Source organism: Nerophis ophidion, linkage group LG04 (assembly GCF_033978795.1).
Source record: "Nerophis ophidion isolate RoL-2023_Sa linkage group LG04, RoL_Noph_v1.0, whole genome shotgun sequence".
Classification (NCBI taxonomy): domain Eukaryota; kingdom Metazoa; phylum Chordata; class Actinopteri; order Syngnathiformes; family Syngnathidae; genus Nerophis; species Nerophis ophidion.
The window spans coordinates 40419426-40438816 of record NC_084614.1 but is presented as its reverse complement, the minus strand read 5'-3'; the positions used below and the strand labels follow the sequence as shown (position 1 = coordinate 40438816).

The window sequence follows — 19391 nt, the reverse complement described above, 5'->3', positions numbered from 1 at the left end:
GGTACACCCTGGACAAGTCGCCACCTCATTGCAGGGCCAATTGTAATTAAAAACAGACATTAAAAGTGGAACAAAAGAGCAAACACGTGGAATATAATGAGACAAAGTTGAAACGTTGACGCTAACAACACAAAGCTGCATCAGGCGTTTATTTCCCCTTTCATTCAGAAAATGAAAGATTTCAAAATGTTCCCCACATTTTTTGATTTTTGTTAATGTTGTACAGGGTGTACCTAAAGTCTGAACATACAACATAATAACATTGTACCAGAAAAAAAGGGTGTACTCCGCCTTCCGGCCGATTGTAGCTGAGATAGGCAACAGCGCCCCCCGGGCCCCAAAAGGGAATAAGCGGTAGTAAATGGATGGATGGATGGAAAAAAACAAAACCAAAGTGGATTTTACTTTAAAACATTATTCTATAACTTTACAAATTTCAAAAGTACTACAAATAATATAAAACATATTAAACATAATTAAACATTTATACAAATGTATACCATGAACACTATTTACATTACGTAAATTTTATATATAAAATATATACATGTAATATATATATATACTTGTATATAGTATATTATATATACACACGTATATATATATGTATATATATATGTGTGTGTGTATGTGTATATGTGTGTACATATGTATGTATATTATATATATATACATATATATATATATATTATATATATATATGTGTGTATATGAGTGTACATATGTATATGTGTATATATATATATATATATATATGTGTGTGTGTGTCTATGAGTGTACACATACATATCTATTTATATGTATATATATATATACTAATTGTGCTAAAAAAAAAAAAAACAACACAAACAATATAATCTTTCCAGTGTCCAGACATTAAGGACACAGTATATTTCAAAATGTAGGAATGATACACATGGGAAATGTGTGTCTGTCTGTGTCAATAATTGGGACATTTCAGGCAGTTATTGTACATATTTTTATGGCTCTCTACTGCCGCCCACTGGTCATCCGAGTAACCTACGACCCTAAACATGATGATTGTAGGTTCCCTGATAAAGACACTATTCCTCAATAACTCCTGTGACATTTATCATCATAGGAACAGCACAGCGTAGATATTATTGGCTAATGACGCAAAACAAAGTCAGGTCTCTGTTTATTATTTTTAATTAATTTTGTGATGATTACAAAATAAAACAAGGCGTGAACCAATGGAATTAAGCACCGCAGACATTTAATGTACTGCACTGTAGGGCAAAACAGATAAACATTGCACCTTTTCAAAATCTAGAATACTTCATATTGTTTAATTTCTTTATTTAATGCAATGTAGTGTGAGTTCATATATTGTGTTTACTTTACATATATAGACACATGTACACAGCATATATACATCAGGCAGATTGTATAGAACGATAATTAAACAAGACACGCTGCATTTTTACATATATGCATATGAATTTTTAAAAAAAAGGACGGTCATTTGAAAAATACATTTATTTTACTCCAGGGTCAAAGTTGAGCTCTTGGGATCACTGCTGATTGTTGTAAAAATGAAACTACAACAATTCGACATTCTTTCTTGGGTTTTGTCATTTTGGTTTAAACTTAAACTATGCAGAACTATCCTCAATAATAATGTCGACTAAACGTAATAAATACATAATTAGAAGTAGATTACCGTCAATTATAGGTTTGTGGTCCTAAGAAAGGTTGAAAACTACTGCTTTCTGTGAACAACTATAGGAAACTCCAACAATGAATTAATTTCATGTTGTTTCTTTAACATCATTATTATAATGGGATTGGAGAATATTTCTGAGTGTTCTGAACTCCTATCTCCACGCAGCAAGAGGTCATCAGAGCAGAGGTTCAGACCACAAAGTTTTTCATTGTCCTACCATTGGGTTGAGTTTTTCCTAGCCCTGATGTGGGATCTGAGCCGAGGATATCGTTGTGGCTTGTGCAGCCCTTTGAGACACTTGTGATTTAGGGCTATTTAAAGGCCTACTGAAACCCACTACTACCCACCACGCAGCCTGATAGTTTAAATATCAATGATGAAATACTAACATTGCAACACATGCCAATACGGCCTTTTTAGTTTACTAAATTACAATTTTAAATTTCCCGAAAGTTTTGTCCTGGAAACACCGTGTAATGATGACGTATACGCAAGACGTCACGGGTTTTTAGGAAGTATGAGCGCTACGCACACACACAGCTAAATATCGTCTGCTTTAACCGCATAATTACACAGTATTTTGGAGATCTGTGTTGCTGAATCTTTTGCAATTTGTTCAATTAATATTGGAGAAGTCACAGTAGAAAGATGGAGTTGGGAAGCTTTAGCCTTTAGCCACACAAACACACGGTGATTCCCTGTTTAAAGTTCCTGGATGTGAAACTGTCCTATGGATCAGAGCGCGGTCAAGTCAACATGGATCCCTACCAAATGTCAACCAGCAGGTTCCGGTGAGAAAATTGTGGTTAAAAAGTCAGATCTTACAGGAGAAAAGCTGAGCTTGTGCCGTCCATGTAGCTGCCGTCGACTCCCTTGAGACACTGCGCGTCAAGACACCCGTGGAGACACCCTTCCGACTATCAGGTACTATTAAACTCACTAAAACACTAGCAACACAATAGAAAGATAAGGGATTTCCCAGAATTAACCTAGTAAATGTGTCTAAAAACATCGAAATCCATCCCAATGCCATCGTGCTTTTTTTCCAAACACAAATCTTTCATCCTCGCTCACATTAATGGGGAAATTGTCGTTTTCACGGTCCGAATAGCACTCTTTGTTGGAGGCTCCCATTAAAAGCAATGTGAATATGTGAGGAGCCATCAAACATGTGACGTCATCGTCTGCGACTTCCGGTAGAGGCAGGGCATTTCTCTTAACACCAAAAGTTGCAAACTCTATTGTTGATGTTCTCTACTAAATCCTTTCAGCAAAAAATATGGCAATATCGCGAAATGATCAAGCATGACACATAGAGTGGACCTGCTGTCCCCGTTTGAATAAGAAAATCTCATTTCAGTAGGCCTTTAAGTAAGCTTTGATTGATTGACAAGAAAGTAAGCTTAAAAATCAGATTAATCAAAAGTTCCTCAGAGGTAAATAAATCCTTAATGATCAAAACAATTAAATAAAACATTTGTGCGAATGTGTTTAAATGAAAATGACTTACAGTATACATGTACATTGAATTCAACCCCAGAAAGCAACAACTCCTATGCACTTTTCCTGACGGTCCATCAGTCAAGATAGAGGCAGTCCTAAACTATTGTTATCCGTTATGGTCCCTTTGTTGCCTTGCTCACTGAGGTAGACACATATTGTGAAGTCACCACCCAAACACACACATTCACACCACAAGCAGCAGACATTGAAGTAGTGCACATTTGATTGACATTCGTTACACATTAAATAACTTAACACTTTCTGTTTTCATCCACAACAAATGTAGCTATATTGTGCATCATTGTAGATTGTGTGTTAAGAGCGACAGTAACAACAAATCAATTTTAATGTGAGCGGAAGCACGTCTCAATACGAAAAAATTTTGGCGATGGACTCAAAGTTAGTGTTTCTTCAATTCCCCCAAAAATATGAGTCAACTACGAAAGATCAGGAGGGTAAATATTGCACAATTAAGTATTTTACAATCAAATTAGAAAATGCTGTAAATTGTTTGGCCTGAGATCGGTAAGTTGTGAGTTCAAATCCCGGCCGAGTCATACCAAAGACTGTAAAAAAATGGGACCCATTGCCTCCCTACTTGGCACTCAGCATCAAGGGTTAGAATTGGGGTTTAAATCACCATAAATGATTCCCGGGCGCGGCACCGCTGCTGCCCACTGCTCCCCTCACCTCCCAGGGGGTGATCAAGGGGATAGGTCAAATGCAGAGGACAAATTTCACCACACCTAGTGTGTGTGTGACAATCATTGGTACTTTAACTTTATTAGCATTAAACAGAAACATGTTCAAGCCTTCTAATTTCATGATTTGTGTGACGGGGACTGGAAAACAAAATGGGATTAAGAATGGGCGATGTAACTTCAAAATCCATATCATGAAAAATCTTGCAGCCTCTGCAATAACGATATAAATCACAATATATAATATAGCAATAGTAATAAAACCATATCAAAATTGGGTTATAAAAGCTCGTAAATGCTAATATATGCGATAACATCTTGTCTATTTTCCTGTTGTTTTTTCAAACTATTATTCATCTAATTGCTAATTTACTGTCAAATACTATATTTTCTAACATTGTTCTATCTACACTTCTGTTAAAATGTAACAATGTGCTGTTGTTGGGATACTTATTAGTTTTGGGTAGTACTACTAATGTGGGTATATACTGTATCCATTTTCAAGTAGTTACAGAGGCACTGTAAGTCAAACCAATACTAACACTTAAAATGTTCACCATGCCTGATTTAATTTTTGATTACAATTATAATCAGACAAAAGACAGGATGGCGGTGTAACAATATCAACTACATTTTTAAATAAGATCCCTTATGCCCTTTTATTACATACAAAATTGATAATGTAGGTCAATAATAATAATACAACAACCAAATAATATCAAGATCTATTGTCTTTTCCCCCCCAAATAAGACAAAAGAATATCTTTGTGGTAATACGGGGACGGCGTGGCGAAATTGGTAGAGTGGCTGTGCCAGCAATCTGAGGGTTGTTGGTTCATTCCCCACCTTCTACAATCCTAGTCACATCCGTTGTGTCCTTGGGCAAGACACTGCACCCTTGCTCGTGATGAGTCCTGGTGAGCGCCTTGCATGGCAGCTCCCACCATCATTGTGTGAATGGGCGAATGTGGAAATATTGTCAAAGCGCTTTGGGCTCCTTAAAAAGGGGTAGAAAAGCGCTATACAAGAACAACCCACTTACCATTAATAAAAAATTTAGATCTAATCACTGTAGTACCAACTATATACTAAAAGTAAACTTGGTATTGTTACTGTCTATTACCGTGCTTACTTACAAGAGCACCATCTAAGAGGTTTGCTGTGCTTTTCTGTGACCTGCTATGGCATGTAGTGTGGCATGTTCAGCTATTCCTTGTCCTTCAGAGAGACACTTGGAACAAACAAAGGTTATTTGCCACTTCGCATGAGAGTATTAGGAGATTTAGAAACTATTTCATACTGTGCTCGCTAGCAAGGAGACCATGTTGCGTTGAGGACACCTTTGTTCGCTTGTCACAGTCAAATTGTGTCAACAACATGCATTATCACAATATGATGACAGTATTCAAATCTAATGAAAGCCAAATGTATCTAATTTACATCGCAAATCCTTTGTATTGTGCAACCTCTTGCCTAATCTCCTTTCAAGATGTGACATATACTGTATATTGGTCATTCTCTTTATAAATCATCAGTAGGATTAGATGTAATTGGCTCGAGCTATGTACGTTTGCATAGGGGTTGGTACTTCAAAGAAGTTAATGACAGGGGCCAACAGTTGTCTATTGGGTCAAAGTTCAGAGTTTTCTGGGTAGCATGATATGGCTAATGCATTCAAGCTAACTGAATTTACAATGAATAAGGCTTACTCCCACCTCCAAAGACATGCACCTGGGATTAGGTTGATTGGCAACACTAAATTGGCCCTATTGTGTGAATGTTGTCTATTTGTGTTGGCCCTGCGAGGAGGTGGCGACTTGTCCAGGGTGTACCCCTCCTACCGCTTGAATTCAGCTGAGATAGAATCCAGCACCCCCTGTGACCACAAAAAGAGACAAGCGGTAGAAAATGGATGGATGGATGGATGGATGTACGGTGACAGATCACTAAGGACTCTTGTCATTCTTGGGGACTTCAATGAAGTACAAAAAGTCAGTAAACACCATTTTGTTCCCTATCTGGACTTAAATTGTGTGTATGTTTGTTTTATAAAGACAATATGATGTCTGTTTAAAATGTCATTTTCCTTTTTTGGTCTTGGAAATGACAAACTGTGTGGCGGTGCATGTGGACTGGAAGGCTACTCTCTCCCTGAGCTTGGAAATTAGCTCCAGAGTACAGGATGAGAGAGAAATGTAGCTCGAGTCTTCCGTATTGCTTGAACAATAAATAATCTTTAAATTCCTTAGGAGTGGAAAACATGCGCTTCTGACAAGAATGATGGAAATGTGCAGTAGTGGTCAATCTGTGTTTATAAATGTGGATTATACGTTTATATTCACAGGACCAGTCAATATAACTGAACCTTGTCCTGTCGGAAGTTGACTTGCTTTTAGATCACAGTTGGGACACTACATTTCGCTTCATTTTGTCGCAGACTTTAAAACATATTCCACATGTTTTTTTGGCCTAAATATGTTGTGGTGGTTTATTAAGCTATTCACCATGCGGGATTTCCGTTTCCGAGTTAAGTGTGACAATGCTAACGACAACCCGACTGCTCATGTTTGCACTACTGTATCTTCACAGCAACAATCTAAAGTTGACAAACTTTTGGCGGAACAACGTTTTGATCGACCCCCCCCAACCTGACTCATCAATTACATCTCCACATTGGTTAGACTTTGATGCCAGCGATATTAAACGACAATAGCTGGACATAGCATCAGAGTCGGCGCAGCACTTTGAGCTAACGAGACCAATATGTGATGTCAGCAGATCCATCCATCCATCAATTTTCTAACGCTTATTCCCTTTCGGGGTCGCGGGGGGCGCTGGCGCCTATCTCAGCTACAATCGGGGTACACCCTGGACAAGTCGCCACCTCATCACAGGGCCAACACAGATAGACAGACAACATTCATACTCACATTCACACACTAGGGCCAATTTAGTGTTGCCAATCAACCTATCCCCAGGTGCATGTCTTTGGAAGTGGGAGGAAGCCGGAGTACCCGGAGGGAACCCACGCATTCACGGGGAGAACATGCAAACTCCACACAGAAAGATCCCGAGCCTGGATTTGAACCCAGGACTGATGTTCGACCAAAGTAGTAATGAACTCTTGATGCACTTCATCTTTGACAAATAACAGAGATTTGGCTTGAATGCAGAAACGAAATGCTAAAACCACAGCTAAAGATCGTAGCGGTGTTGGCAAAGTTTTTGCAGAAAAATTCAAGCCCATGGATTCAGCACATGGGGAGGCCTAGTTCTAACTTAGAAGTATTACCCAGGATGTGAAGAAGTATTTCCACGGAGCAATGACGCTTGAAGGATCCTCTGGCCTACATTTAAGTACTGTACAAACTCAAGGCTAAATTCAGTACAAACTATATTTGATTAAATTATAGTAAAGGTGTTATTTCATGTATAGAGGGGTGCAATTATGTTAAAAAAAACATATTTAGAAGGTCACAAAGAGTTTTGTTATGCTTAAAGTATCAAATATTTGATTTATTAATAATAATTCTACTTTGCTGAAATTCGTTTTCTACAGTAGAATCCGGTATCAATTAACTGCGATAAATGAGGGACAACTGTACTGTGAGTAACAATCATGTTAATATTTGCAACCAGTCTAACATCTTGCACTTATGATTGTACCTTCAAATGATTTAGAATCAGACCCATTTCAACTAACTAAACTTTCCAATGACGTACACGCAATTAGGGGTCGGCATAAAACCACCAACTTAGTCATGAAAATAAAGAGCAGGTGTTGAAGCCATTGACATATATAAAGTACGTTGATGTCCACACCATATAAGATGTGGCGATGGATAATAGAGATGTCCCAGTCTTGCATTTAATGGAATTGTACAGACCGGTTTACAGTCCAAACCAGATCTTGTACTATTACCCTTTTTGGTAAAACTGAAAAAATATTTTTGATTGTATTTTGCAATTATAACATAATTTTATACAAATAATTTGCTGACTTTGTGGCTAATGCTATGACCTTAGGCACACAGCATTGTGAATTCCTAAGGTGAAACCAGGCTCCAAACAACGAAGAAAGTTGCATTATGAAGTGCGGTCCATTTCTTTGCGTCATATGTGCCAATGGTTTGTTAGTTAAAGTGGCAATGTTATTGAAACACCAAATTTGAGTCACTGCCAAAACCTTTGAGCACGAAGTAAGTCTTTCACAACCTTGTGAGACAGTTAAAACGCTTCCTTGTTGTTGTACTTTAAAGAATAACCAATAGCAGTTTCTAGGCACTCCACCAGCGACCCTGCAGACAAGAAGTCCAAATCCACTTCTATGAATTTTATGTAAATGGCCATACAACGAATGGGGTCTTCGTCTTTCATTGAGTCATCATCTATGATGCCGTCTTGGCGGTTCTCTTGAAGGAAGCAAGTCACAGAAGAGGGCTCACCTTGGACGTAGTGCTTGCTCGAACCTTGAAAATGTTGGAGGACACACTGTTGTATGTTCCTATCTTCAGCTATGCCAAGGTAGCAGTAAGTGACTTTTGTTCTAGTATTCTCACAATCCCCTGCTCCTTCTCCTTCTCCCCAATTCTCAGAGTCACACTGAGGTAAGCTACAGTTTTTAATATCATCCTGGTCAGATGATGCCTCCTCAAAACCAATAGCGTATAGTCCATATGCCTTGGGGATGTCTCCAGGTAGGAGGTAGTGGTATGTCCGCATGCTACACACTGCTTCCCTGGACAGAGCCACAGGGATCCAGTCTACATCCGTATGCAGCTCTAGGCAACGTGCCTCGCTGATCGTAATGTCCAAGTACTTGTAGTAGACATTTTTCCAGTTCATCTTTTGAACTTTGTTCATAATAATTTTGCCCTCAGGCTTTTCAGGGTTGAAGTATTCTCGAAGCCTCTTCCCCAGTGGCACCTGCGAGCTTATCTCCGCATAATGATAACGGACGTCCTCTCGCCAACGAGTGTTATAGCCAATGCCAAAAATGGCCAGCTTGTTAGAGAGGTGCAGCCGAGAAAACTCAGTCCACGACTGAAAATGCTCCCATTTCAGGTGCACTGAATCTAGGATACGAATCAACGTCTGCATGAATTCCATTTTTCTGCAAAGAAAGAAAAGAAACATCACATTAATGACTTGCTTGTTTTCTTTTATTACCAGGTTTTATTTGTCTGGGACCAAAACGTGTGGAACAAACATTTGTTTTCCCGCAAATAATCCAAATTAAATCGAGGTCCAAAACAAAAGATCCCACAAAGAGGTGTAATGGTATTAGGCGTGGGCCGGTATGAGATTCTGATAATATGAAAAAGTAATCCAAAAATATTGCGGTTTTCTAAAATGTGTCATTTTAAAAGTTCTTTATTCAAAAGAAGACAAAAATGACTTGTCAGCTCAACAATCCATTTTTCAACAATATACTAGAACATGATGAAAATGGAGTCCATGCATTTAAGATGACTTAAAATACCTGAATTATTTGTAAATAAATGATAAGGTACAGTTCTTAATGCAATCTACTGTAACATTGACACTTTCTTTGAAAAAAAATAAAAATAAAAAACCTGAACAAAAAACGCATAAAAAGGCAATCAGTAAGTGGCTAAAAAGATCACGAAAAAAATATTTGATAAAAATCAAGATTTTAAAAATAAATACAATTAGGCAGGATCTTAAAACTGAATCCTAACCTGTTTTGGAAACTTTTTTTTACAAATTGTCAATGAGGGTTTGAATTGTTGAAGTCTTCATTTGATGACTTGTTTAGTTTGCTGCCAATTCTAACTGTATTACAGTGTTCAAGTAAAATATAACTATGTCCGTGCTTCTATTGTGCACATCATGTTAGTTAGCTGGTGTTACCCATGTTAACATGTTATATCTTCCATGTTAGTATTTGTGTCACTAATGTTAAATGCAAAGAGTAGTTTGTTCATAACAAGACAGATTTACTTTCACCTTAAATATAGTATATAGCGATTGGTGGTATTTTTCAGTCTCCAAAGGAGAACCTTAAAAGCATCCGCATAATTCAACTTACCGCATTATGATCTTAGTTTATTTTGATGAACTACTGCAGTCAGTAGGTGTCCAAAAATAAATTGCCGCTCCATTTCAACTTAAAGACAGCATAGGACCATTACAGATGATCAATAATAAATAGGTTAGCGTTTTTCATATCTACAATTATTCTTTGGTTTAGTCATTTCATTTATCAAGCCTTTTCTAATATTGCACACTACAAACTTTTAAAAGTATGATGACTCATGCTGATATTGTACTGAGTCCATATCCGTATTGGCCAGTGCTTAAATGGTATTCTTTTGGATGTATTAAAGATCTATTGGGACACCCCTGCCAAATAATAATAATAATAATAATCTTATTAAAATGACAGCATGTCAATTGTACCTCTGCATGGTTGCATTACAATTTTCTGTATCACTTACAGAATTGAATGACACCTTGATTTTGACTTTTAATAAAGTTTTTGAAATGTAACTGGAGGAGTGATGACATCACAATCGGCTGTGTTGCCTTTGTGCATGTGTGAAAATAGATTGTGGTCCGACGAAAGCAGTTCACCTTGTTTAAGATAGTATGATTTGGTGATTCACAACTTGCAAACTGTGGCAATTTTGACTTACTGGGTTCGCGCTGACAGCTCAGCTTGAATCCGAAGAGCTTTGTTTTTTGGCACCTGTATTTTTTCTAGACAGAACAAAGAAAAATGAGAGCTTTTGTCCATAGTTACCTGCTTTTTTGTCACAATCTCACAAAAAACTCACCACTGTTCATGTCTACCTCCTGGAACGCAGAGTCCAGCACTTGGTTGCACCAATCCTCTTGGGAGTAATCTTCTACGGTGCTGCTATCAGACTCCATGTCCTGGTACAGTCCACTACTGTTGATCAGGACTGGGGCACAAGTCTGGGGGTCCCAGCCTCCCTGACCAAATACCTTCTCCAGCTGCTCTATAGTATAGCTGCTCTTCCTCTTCCCGATGCCATGCTCTTTCACGCGGCTGTAGCATCGCCTCAGTGTCTGTGTGACAAGAGAAGAAAGATATCCTAGAGTAAGTACAGCATAAACACGTGCACAGCCTAACTGCAATGTTTTCCCTCCTCTACAACTGCATATTGAATAGACAGCTTTTGCATGTGCGTTTTTTTATTCATCATGCCTTTTCTAATGTTGCACACTACAAATTCATCCTCAGCCTTCTGTATCGCTTACGGAATTAAATTACATCTTGATTTTGACTTTTAAGAACGTTTTTGAAATGTATATGTGGATTAGTGCATAAACATGCAGTCATTACTATTGTAATGACTACGACCCCAAGAGGGACAAGCGGTAGAAAATGGATGCATGGATATAATAAACGCTACAGCATTTTGATCTTGGTCATTATGGTGGTACTTGGAGAGCTAAGCTGAGGTGGTACTTATAAACAGTACTTGAGCACATGGTAAGGCTAATCTACCCTCCTACAAATAATTTGGTGCTGTCATGGCAGGCCCGTGTAAATATATGTCCTTTGTGCAGCTGTCATCATTCAACATGTACATTAAAGCTCAACTGGTTGTAGTATTCCTTATAGCAGTGTTTTTCAACTTTTTTGAGACAAGGCACATTTTATGCATTGAAAAAAATCCGGAGGCACACCACCAACAGAAATCATTAAAAAACGAAACTCAGTTGACAGTGAAAAGTCATTGTCGCATTTATTGGATATGATGTTAAACCATAACCAACCATGCATTACTATAGCTCTTGTCTCAAAGTAGGTATACTGTCACGACTTGTCACATCACACTATGACTTATTTGGAGTTTTTTGCTGTTCAGTGTTTTAGTTCTTGTTTTGCGTTCCTATTTCGGTGGCTTTTTTCGCAATTTTCCTGTAGCAGTTTCAAGTCTTCCTTTAAGCGATATTTCCCGCATCTAGGGTTGGGTGATATTTCGATACACATGATATATCGCGGGTTTGTTTCTGTGCGATATAGAAAATGACTATATCGTGATATTCGAGTATACGTTCTCACGCAGTTGCTTTTGGCTGCGGGCATTACACTACAGGCTCTTCTCGCTCTTTCCTGTGTCTTATTCTCACAGACAAGCAGGCACACCTTCTTACATACGTCACATACTGTCAAGTCATAAGTCACATACATATACGCCCTCGCCCAGCAGAAAGGTAGCAGACTGGGTAACGTTAGCTTTGATGCTAGTAGAGCCGGGCGAGTGGTTATACGAGAGAAATAAGGTACGAATCTGGTAACAAATGAAGGAAAAATTAATTCCAAAGAAAAGCAGCAGGGAGTCCATCGTCTGGCGGTGGTCTGGCTTCAAGTGGGAATATGTCAAACAGACAACCGTAATAAGTCAAGCATGCGGTACAAGTGTTGCTATAAAAAGTAGCATCACTGCTAATATGAAGCATCATTTGAAAAATCATCTGCTAGAGAACGATGAGATTTTCATAACGTCCGTAGTAACCTACCACATAGCGAAGGACGAATACTATTTGATTTTGTATTATACAGCTCATTTATATATGACACTTAAAATGTCTCTGACAATCTTGGACTTTCTGTTTTGGAAATGACATGAACATTTGTGCTACTGCTTAATAACTGTTTAATAAATATAGTTTTGGTCAATTGACATAATTGTAATTTCCCTCTCTGCATGAAATTTTAAAAGTAGCATATATTATTTCGGTATGAACAAGAATTTTTAATGTAGACACAATGAATCATCATACTGCTGTGATTATATGCATCAAGTGTTAATTCCATTCTAAGGCAAAATATCGAGATATATATCGTATATTGCGATATGGCCTAAAAATATTGAGGTAGTAAAAAAAAGTCATATCGCTCAGCCCTACCCGCATCTACTTTGTTTTAGCAATCGGGTATATTTCAGTTTTTTCTTTGTGAGGACATTGTTGATTGTCAAGTCATGTTTGGATGTACTTGGTGGACGCCGTCTTTGTTCCACAGTAAGTCTTTGCTGTCGTCCAACACTCTGTTTTTGTTTACTTTGTAGCCAGTTCTGTTTTAGTTTTGTTCTGCATAGCCTTCCCTAAGCTTCAATGCCTTTTCTTTGTGGGGACATTGTCGATTGTCAAGTCATGTACTTGGTGGACGCCGTCTTTGTTTCACAGTAAGTCTTTGCTGTCGTCCAGCACTTTTTATTTGTTTACTTTGGAGCCAGTTCCGTTTTAGTTTTGTTCTGCATAGCCTTCCCTAAGGGGCACTCATGTTTTGTTTATTTTTGATTTAAGCACTACACACATTTTTAAAGGCCAACTGAAACCTGCTACTACCGACCAGCCGGTCTCATAGTTTATATATCAATGATGAAATATTAACCTTGCAACACATGCCAATATGGTCTGAATTGCAATTTTAAATTTCCAGCGAGTTTCTTGTTGAAAACGTCGCGAAATGATGACGCGTACACGTGACGTCACGTGTTGGAGGGGACATATTACCGCAGCACCAAACATGGCTAAAAGTCGTCTCTGTTCATGGCATAATTACACAGTATTTTGGACATCTGTGTTGCTGAATCTTTTGCAATTTGTTCATTTAATAATGGAGACTAGAAAAGAACAATGCTTTTGGTGGAAAGAGGTGGATTGCAGCTGTCTTTAGCACCGAGACACAGCCGGTGTTTCTTTGTTTGTTGTGAAGCAGAGCGGTCAAGCGAACATGTTTTCTCTATGTCAACCAGCATGTCTTTGGATGGGAAAATTGTGATATTTAGTCTTACCAGAGAAATCATTGGATAATGGGACTTCCTACTGCAGCAGCTGTCAAAAAAGGCAACTGTGAGCTTGGCTCCTCGGCTGCTCTCTGAGACACTTCGTGTTCACCGCAGCAATCCGACCTCGAGGTATGTCTTTAGAATCTCACTAAAACACTATTAAAACAATAATCAGATAAGGGATCTTCCAGAATTATCCTAGTAAATGTGTCTAATTACATCTGAAACACTCACACGGCCGCCGCCCGGAGCCGTCGCTTTTTTTTCCTTCTTTTTTTCCTAGTCCTTCACTATCAATATCCTAATTCACAAATCTTTCATTCACGCTCAAATTAATGGGGAAATTGTCACTTTCTCGGTGCGAATTGCTTTTACTGCTGGTGGCTCCCATTATAAACAATGTGAATATGTGTGGAGCCCTGCAACTCGTGACGTCACGCGCACATACTTCCGGTAAAGGCAGGGCTTTTTTATTAGCGACCAAAAGTTGCGAACTTTATCGTCGATGTTCTCTACTAAATCCTTTCAGCAAAAATATGGCGATATCGTGAAATGATCAAGTATGACACATAGAATGGACCTGCTATTCCCGTTTAAATAAGAAAATCTAATTTCAGTAGGCCTTTAAGCACTAGACACCTTTTTAACTGCACGCTGCCTCCCGCTGTGTCCGACATTTACGAAGCAATTAGCTACCTGCTGCCACCTACTGCTAAGGAAGAGTATTACCCGGTTACTCTGCCGAGCTCTAGACAGCAGAGACACTCGACAACAACACATCATTTGCGCACTCACGTTTTGTTTATTTTTAGTTTAAGCACTAGATACCTCTTTAACTGCACGCTGCCTCCCGCTGTGTCCGACATCTACAAAGCAATTAGCTACCTGCTGCCACCTACTGATATGGAAGAGTATCACACGGTTACTCTGCCGAGCTCTAGACAACAGAGACACTCGACAACAACACATCATTTGCGCACTCACGTTTTGTTTATTTTTGGTTTAAGCACTAGACACCTTTTTAACTGCACGCTGCCTCCCACTGTGTCCGACATTTACAAAGCAATTAGCTACCTGCTGCCACCTACTGATATGGAAGAGTATTACACGGTTACTCTGCCGAGCTCTAGACAGCAGAGACACTCGACAACAACACATCATTTGCGCACTCACGTTTTGTGTATTTTTAGTTTAAGCACTAGACACCTTTTCAACTGCACGCTGCCTCTCGCTGTGTCCGACATCTACAAAGCAATTAGCTACCTGCAGCCACCTACTGCTATGGAGGAGTATTACGCGATTACTCTGCTGAGCACTAGACAGCAAAGAACTTGAAAACAACACATCGTTTGCGCACTCACGTTTTGTTTATTTATGGTTTAAGCACTAGACACCTTTTTAACTACACGCTGCTTCCCGCTGTGTCCGACATCTACAAAGCAATTAGCTACCTGCTGCCACTTACTGATATGGAAGAGTATTACGCGGTTACTCTGCCGAGCTCTAGACAGCAGACACTCGACAACAACACATCATTTGCGCACTCACGTTTTGTTTATTTTTGGTTTAAGCACTACACACGTTTTTAACTGCACTCTGCCTCCCGCTGTGTCCAACATCTACAAAGCAATTAGCTACCTGCTGCCACCTACTGATATGGAAGAGTATTACACGGTTACTCTGCCGAGCTCTAGACACCAGATACACTCGAAAACAACACATCATTTGCGCACTCACGTTTTGTTTATTTTTGGTTTAAGCACTAGACACCTTTTTAAATGTACGCTGCCTCCCGCTGTGTCCGACATTTACAAAGCAATTAGCTACCTGCTGCCACCTACTGATATAGAAGAGTATTACACGGTTACTCTGCTGAGCTCTAGACAGCAGAGACACTCGACAACAACACATAATTTGCGCACTCATGTTTTGTTTATTTTTGGTTTAAGCACTGGACACCTTTTTAACTGCACGCTGCCTCCAGCTGTGTCCGACATCTACAAAGCAATTAGCTACCTGCTGCCACCTACTGCTATGGAGGAGTAATACACGGTTACTCTGCCGAGCTCTAAACAGCAGACACTCGACAACACATAATTTGCGCACTCATGTTTTGTTTATTTTTGGTTTAAGCACTGGACACCTTTTTAACTGCACGCTGCCTCCCGCTGTGTCCAACATCTACAAAGCAAATAGCTACCTGCTGCCACCTACTGATATGGAAGATTATTACACGGTTACTCTGCCGAGCTCTAGACAGCAGAGACACTCGACAACAACACATTTGTGCACTCACGTTTTGTTTATTTTTGGTTTAAGCACTAGACACCTTTTTAAATGTACGCTGCCTCCCGCTGTGTCCAACATCTACAAAGCAATTAGCTACCTGCTGCCACCTACTGATATGGAAGAGTATTACACGGTTACTCTGCCGAGCTCTAGACACCAGATACACTCGAAAACAACACATCATTTGCGCACTCACGTTTTGTTTATTTTTGGTTTAAGCACTAGACACCATTTTAAATGTACGCTGCCTCCCGCTGTGTCCGACATTTACAAAGCAATTAGCTACCTGCTGCCACCTACTGATATAGAAGAGTATTACACGGTTACTCTGCTGAGCTCTAGACAGCAGAGACACTCGACAACAACACATAATTTGCGCACTCATGTTTTGTTTATTTTTGGTTTAAGCACTGGACACCTTTTTAACTGCACGCTGCCTCCAGCTGTGTCCGACATCTACAAAGCAATTAGCTACCTGCTGCCACCTACTGCTACGGAGGAGTAATACACGGTTACTCTGCCGAGCTCTAAACAGCAGACACTCGACAACAACACATCATTTGCGCACTCACGTTTTGTTTATTTTTGGTTTAAGCACTACACACGTTTTTCACTGCGCGCTGCCTCCCGCTGTGTCCAACATCTACAAAGCAAATAGCTACCTGCTGCCACCTACTGATATGGAAGAGTATTACACGGTTACTCTGCCGAGCTCTAGACAGCAGAGACACTCGACAACAACACATTTGTGCACTCACGTTTTGTTTATTTTTGGTTTAAGCACTAGACACTTTTCTAACTGCACGCTGCCTCCCGCTGTGTCCGACATCTACAAAGCAATTGGCTACCTGCTGCCACCTACTGATATGTAAGAGTATTACACGGTGACTCTGCCAAGCTCTAGACTAGTGATGGGATCTGCAGTTCTTTTGACTGTACTGAATCACTTGAATCAGTTCCTTAAATTGATTCGTTCAAAAGATTTGTTCACCGAATCACTTCTGCAGCAGCAGTTCTGTGTGCAGGTCGGCGAATTATTAGTCAATAACAGCTTCCCCAGCGGCAGATCTCGGTGTGTCAGTTCGCGAACGACACAAGCCCTCAGCACCCAATGAACGACGCGCACAGTGACTGAACGAGAGCCTAAATGTGACATCCTCCTCCGCGAAACCGTCAGTTGTCTGTGTCAGTAGGTTCGCGAATCGTGAGTCCTGATTCTGAATGAGTGAGTGCAGCGCGAACATGATTCACGTCCTCAGCGACAACCAGTCAGTTCATGTAGGTTTGTGAAGCGAGCCTGAATCACTCAGCTACAGTTCTGTGGGCCAGAGGGCGACAGACGTGAATCGCTCTGTGCAAAAACAAATATTAAATTAAGAAACCCTTAACAAATGCAAAAAACTAAATGTTCTGTAGCAAAGAAAATGTAAACTTAAATATGCAAACAAAAAGAAAAGAAAATACCTTCAAAATAAAACAAATAAATTAAGAGCCAGAAATGCCAACATAAAAAACTAAATGTTCTGCAGCCTACGTTTAAAAATATAACAAAGAAAATGTCAACTTAAATGTGCAAACAAAAAGAAAATAAATAGGCTACCCTAAATAAAACAAAACAAATATTAAACCAAGTGCCAGAAATGCCAACATAAAAACTAAAATTTATGTAGCTTACATCTAAAAATATAATAATGAAAATATCAACTTAAATATGCAATAAAAATGTTATGTGTTGAGATAATGGAGACGGGGCGCGTGTGTGTGTGTTTGTTTTCACGTGGCTTGAGTCAACATTCGCCGTTAGCTTGGAGAATGAATGGAGAACGGATGCTAATAGCATGAAACGTATCCCCGCGAAGGGAGGATAATCGCTTGCGGCATTGGGGCAAGCAGAGTAAATTGGCCCTAGTGTGTGAATGTGAGTGTGAATGTTGTCTGTCTGTGTTGGCCCTGCGATGAGGTGGCGACTTGTCCAGGGTGTACCCGCCTTCCGCCCGATTGTAGCTGAGATAGGCGACAGCGCCCCCCGCGACCCCGAACGGGAATAAGTGGCAGAAAATGGATGGATAATCCGCGGTGAACGAATCGTTCGCTCTGTCCCTCCCCCCGCCCCCATGATGAGTAGCTGGCTGCGTCGTTCGCCGACGTCGAGGCTTCAGTGAGTCCCAGAAAGCGCCAGTTCCACTCATACCGGCATAGTCGCGGTAGAGCTCAACTGAACGAAGAAAGGAACGAATCAGTTCAGGAAATGCTTCGGTTCAGTACGTTCACTCAAAAGATTCGTTCGTTCGAACGAATTGTTCGCGAACGACACAACACTACTACCTGCTGCCATCTACTGATATGGAAGAGTATTACACGGTTATTCTGCCGAGCTCTAGACAGCAGACACACTCGACAACAACACATCAGTTGCAGACTATAAATTACTGGTTTGCAAAATATATTCTTAACCCAAATAGGTGACATTAGGTAATCTCCCACGGCACAGTACACTGTATCTCGCGGCACACTAGTGGTTGAAAAACACTGCCTTATAATATGACGCTGATGGTCGATGTGTACCTTCATCCTCTCCCGGCACTGAGACGGGGTCCTCTCGTAGCCCAGCTCCGACAAGGCTCTGGACACCCGCTCGTACATGGCAGGGCCGGGCGCCTTGCCGGTGAACATGGTGCCCGCGACCTCCAACTGCTGCATCTTGGCCTCAGTCAGCCGCTCGTTGCCCCAAACCGCGATGAGGGCGTTCGTTTCGGACGGCGTCCACGACATCCCCCGGCAAGCCGTGTAGCTGTTAGAGGAGGAGGAGGCCGCTGTCCGACCCGCAGCCCCGCAGCCCACGTTCAAAGGCGAGAAGCGGTTGGGTGTGGAGGGGTCGGAGTGGTATTGGTTACTGTCACTCAAATCCTCCGACTCAGGGGAAGGCGCCTCTGTCTTCGGTATCTTCAACGGCGTCGACAGTTCTGGCGATTGGTCTGCTTTGCAGGTCGCCGCCATGTTGCCTATGTCGCTTGGGTTGGTGGGCGGGAAATAGGGCTTGCGTCCTATCCCGGCGTCGACATTGTTGATACCAAAGGTAGTTTCCGTATTGGATCGCTGCAAGCATGATGATATCGATACATGTCCATTTAATTTTTTTTAGTTTCCCACACACACAAATATATTTTTGTTGTCACACAAATTTATTTTTGTTGCATCGTTCATATCATATCATTCACCATAAATAACAATCTTACACTGGTAGGTTTAAAGGCCTACTGAAATGAGATGTTATTATTTAAACGGGGATAGCAGGTCCATTCTATGTGTCATGCTTGATCATTTTCCTGATATTGCCATATTTTTGCTGAAAGGATTAAGTAGAGAACATCCACGATAAAGTTCACAACTTTTGCTTGCTAACAGAAAAGCCCTGCCTCT

The 19391-nt window shown here is 40.3% G+C and overlaps 1 protein-coding gene across 1 annotated transcript; it reads right to left on the bottom strand.

The window, feature by feature from the left end:
- Nucleotides 1–1142: 1142 nt before the first annotated feature.
- Nucleotides 1143–18992, bottom strand: LOC133551385 (myb/SANT-like DNA-binding domain-containing protein 2). Its single transcript, XM_061898047.1, has 4 exons — nt 18537–18992; nt 10692–10947; nt 10551–10614; nt 1143–9004 (listed from the first exon to the last, which is right to left on the bottom strand). Exons 1-4 carry the CDS (start codon nt 18966–18968, stop codon nt 8119–8121), a joined length of 1638 nt encoding a protein of 545 aa, XP_061754031.1. The 5' UTR covers nt 18969–18992; the 3' UTR covers nt 1143–8118.
- Between the last annotated feature and the right edge of the window lie 399 nt (nt 18993–19391).

What these genes read in the sequence shown, in the direction of transcription:
- LOC133551385 (XM_061898047.1), bottom strand. Translation starts at nt 18,968, where the DNA reads ATGGCGGCGACCTGCAAAGCAGACCAATCGCCAGAACTGTCGACGCCG. An exon ending in GGAGGTAGACATGAACAGTG is followed by an intron (nt 10,615 to 10,691) that starts GTGAGTTTTTTG and finishes TGTTCTGTCTAG; the next exon opens with AAAAAATACAGGTGCCAAAA. An exon ending in GAGCTGTCAGCGCGAACCCA is followed by an intron (nt 9,005 to 10,550) that starts GTAAGTCAAAAT and finishes CTTTCTTTGCAG; the next exon opens with AAAAATGGAATTCATGCAGA.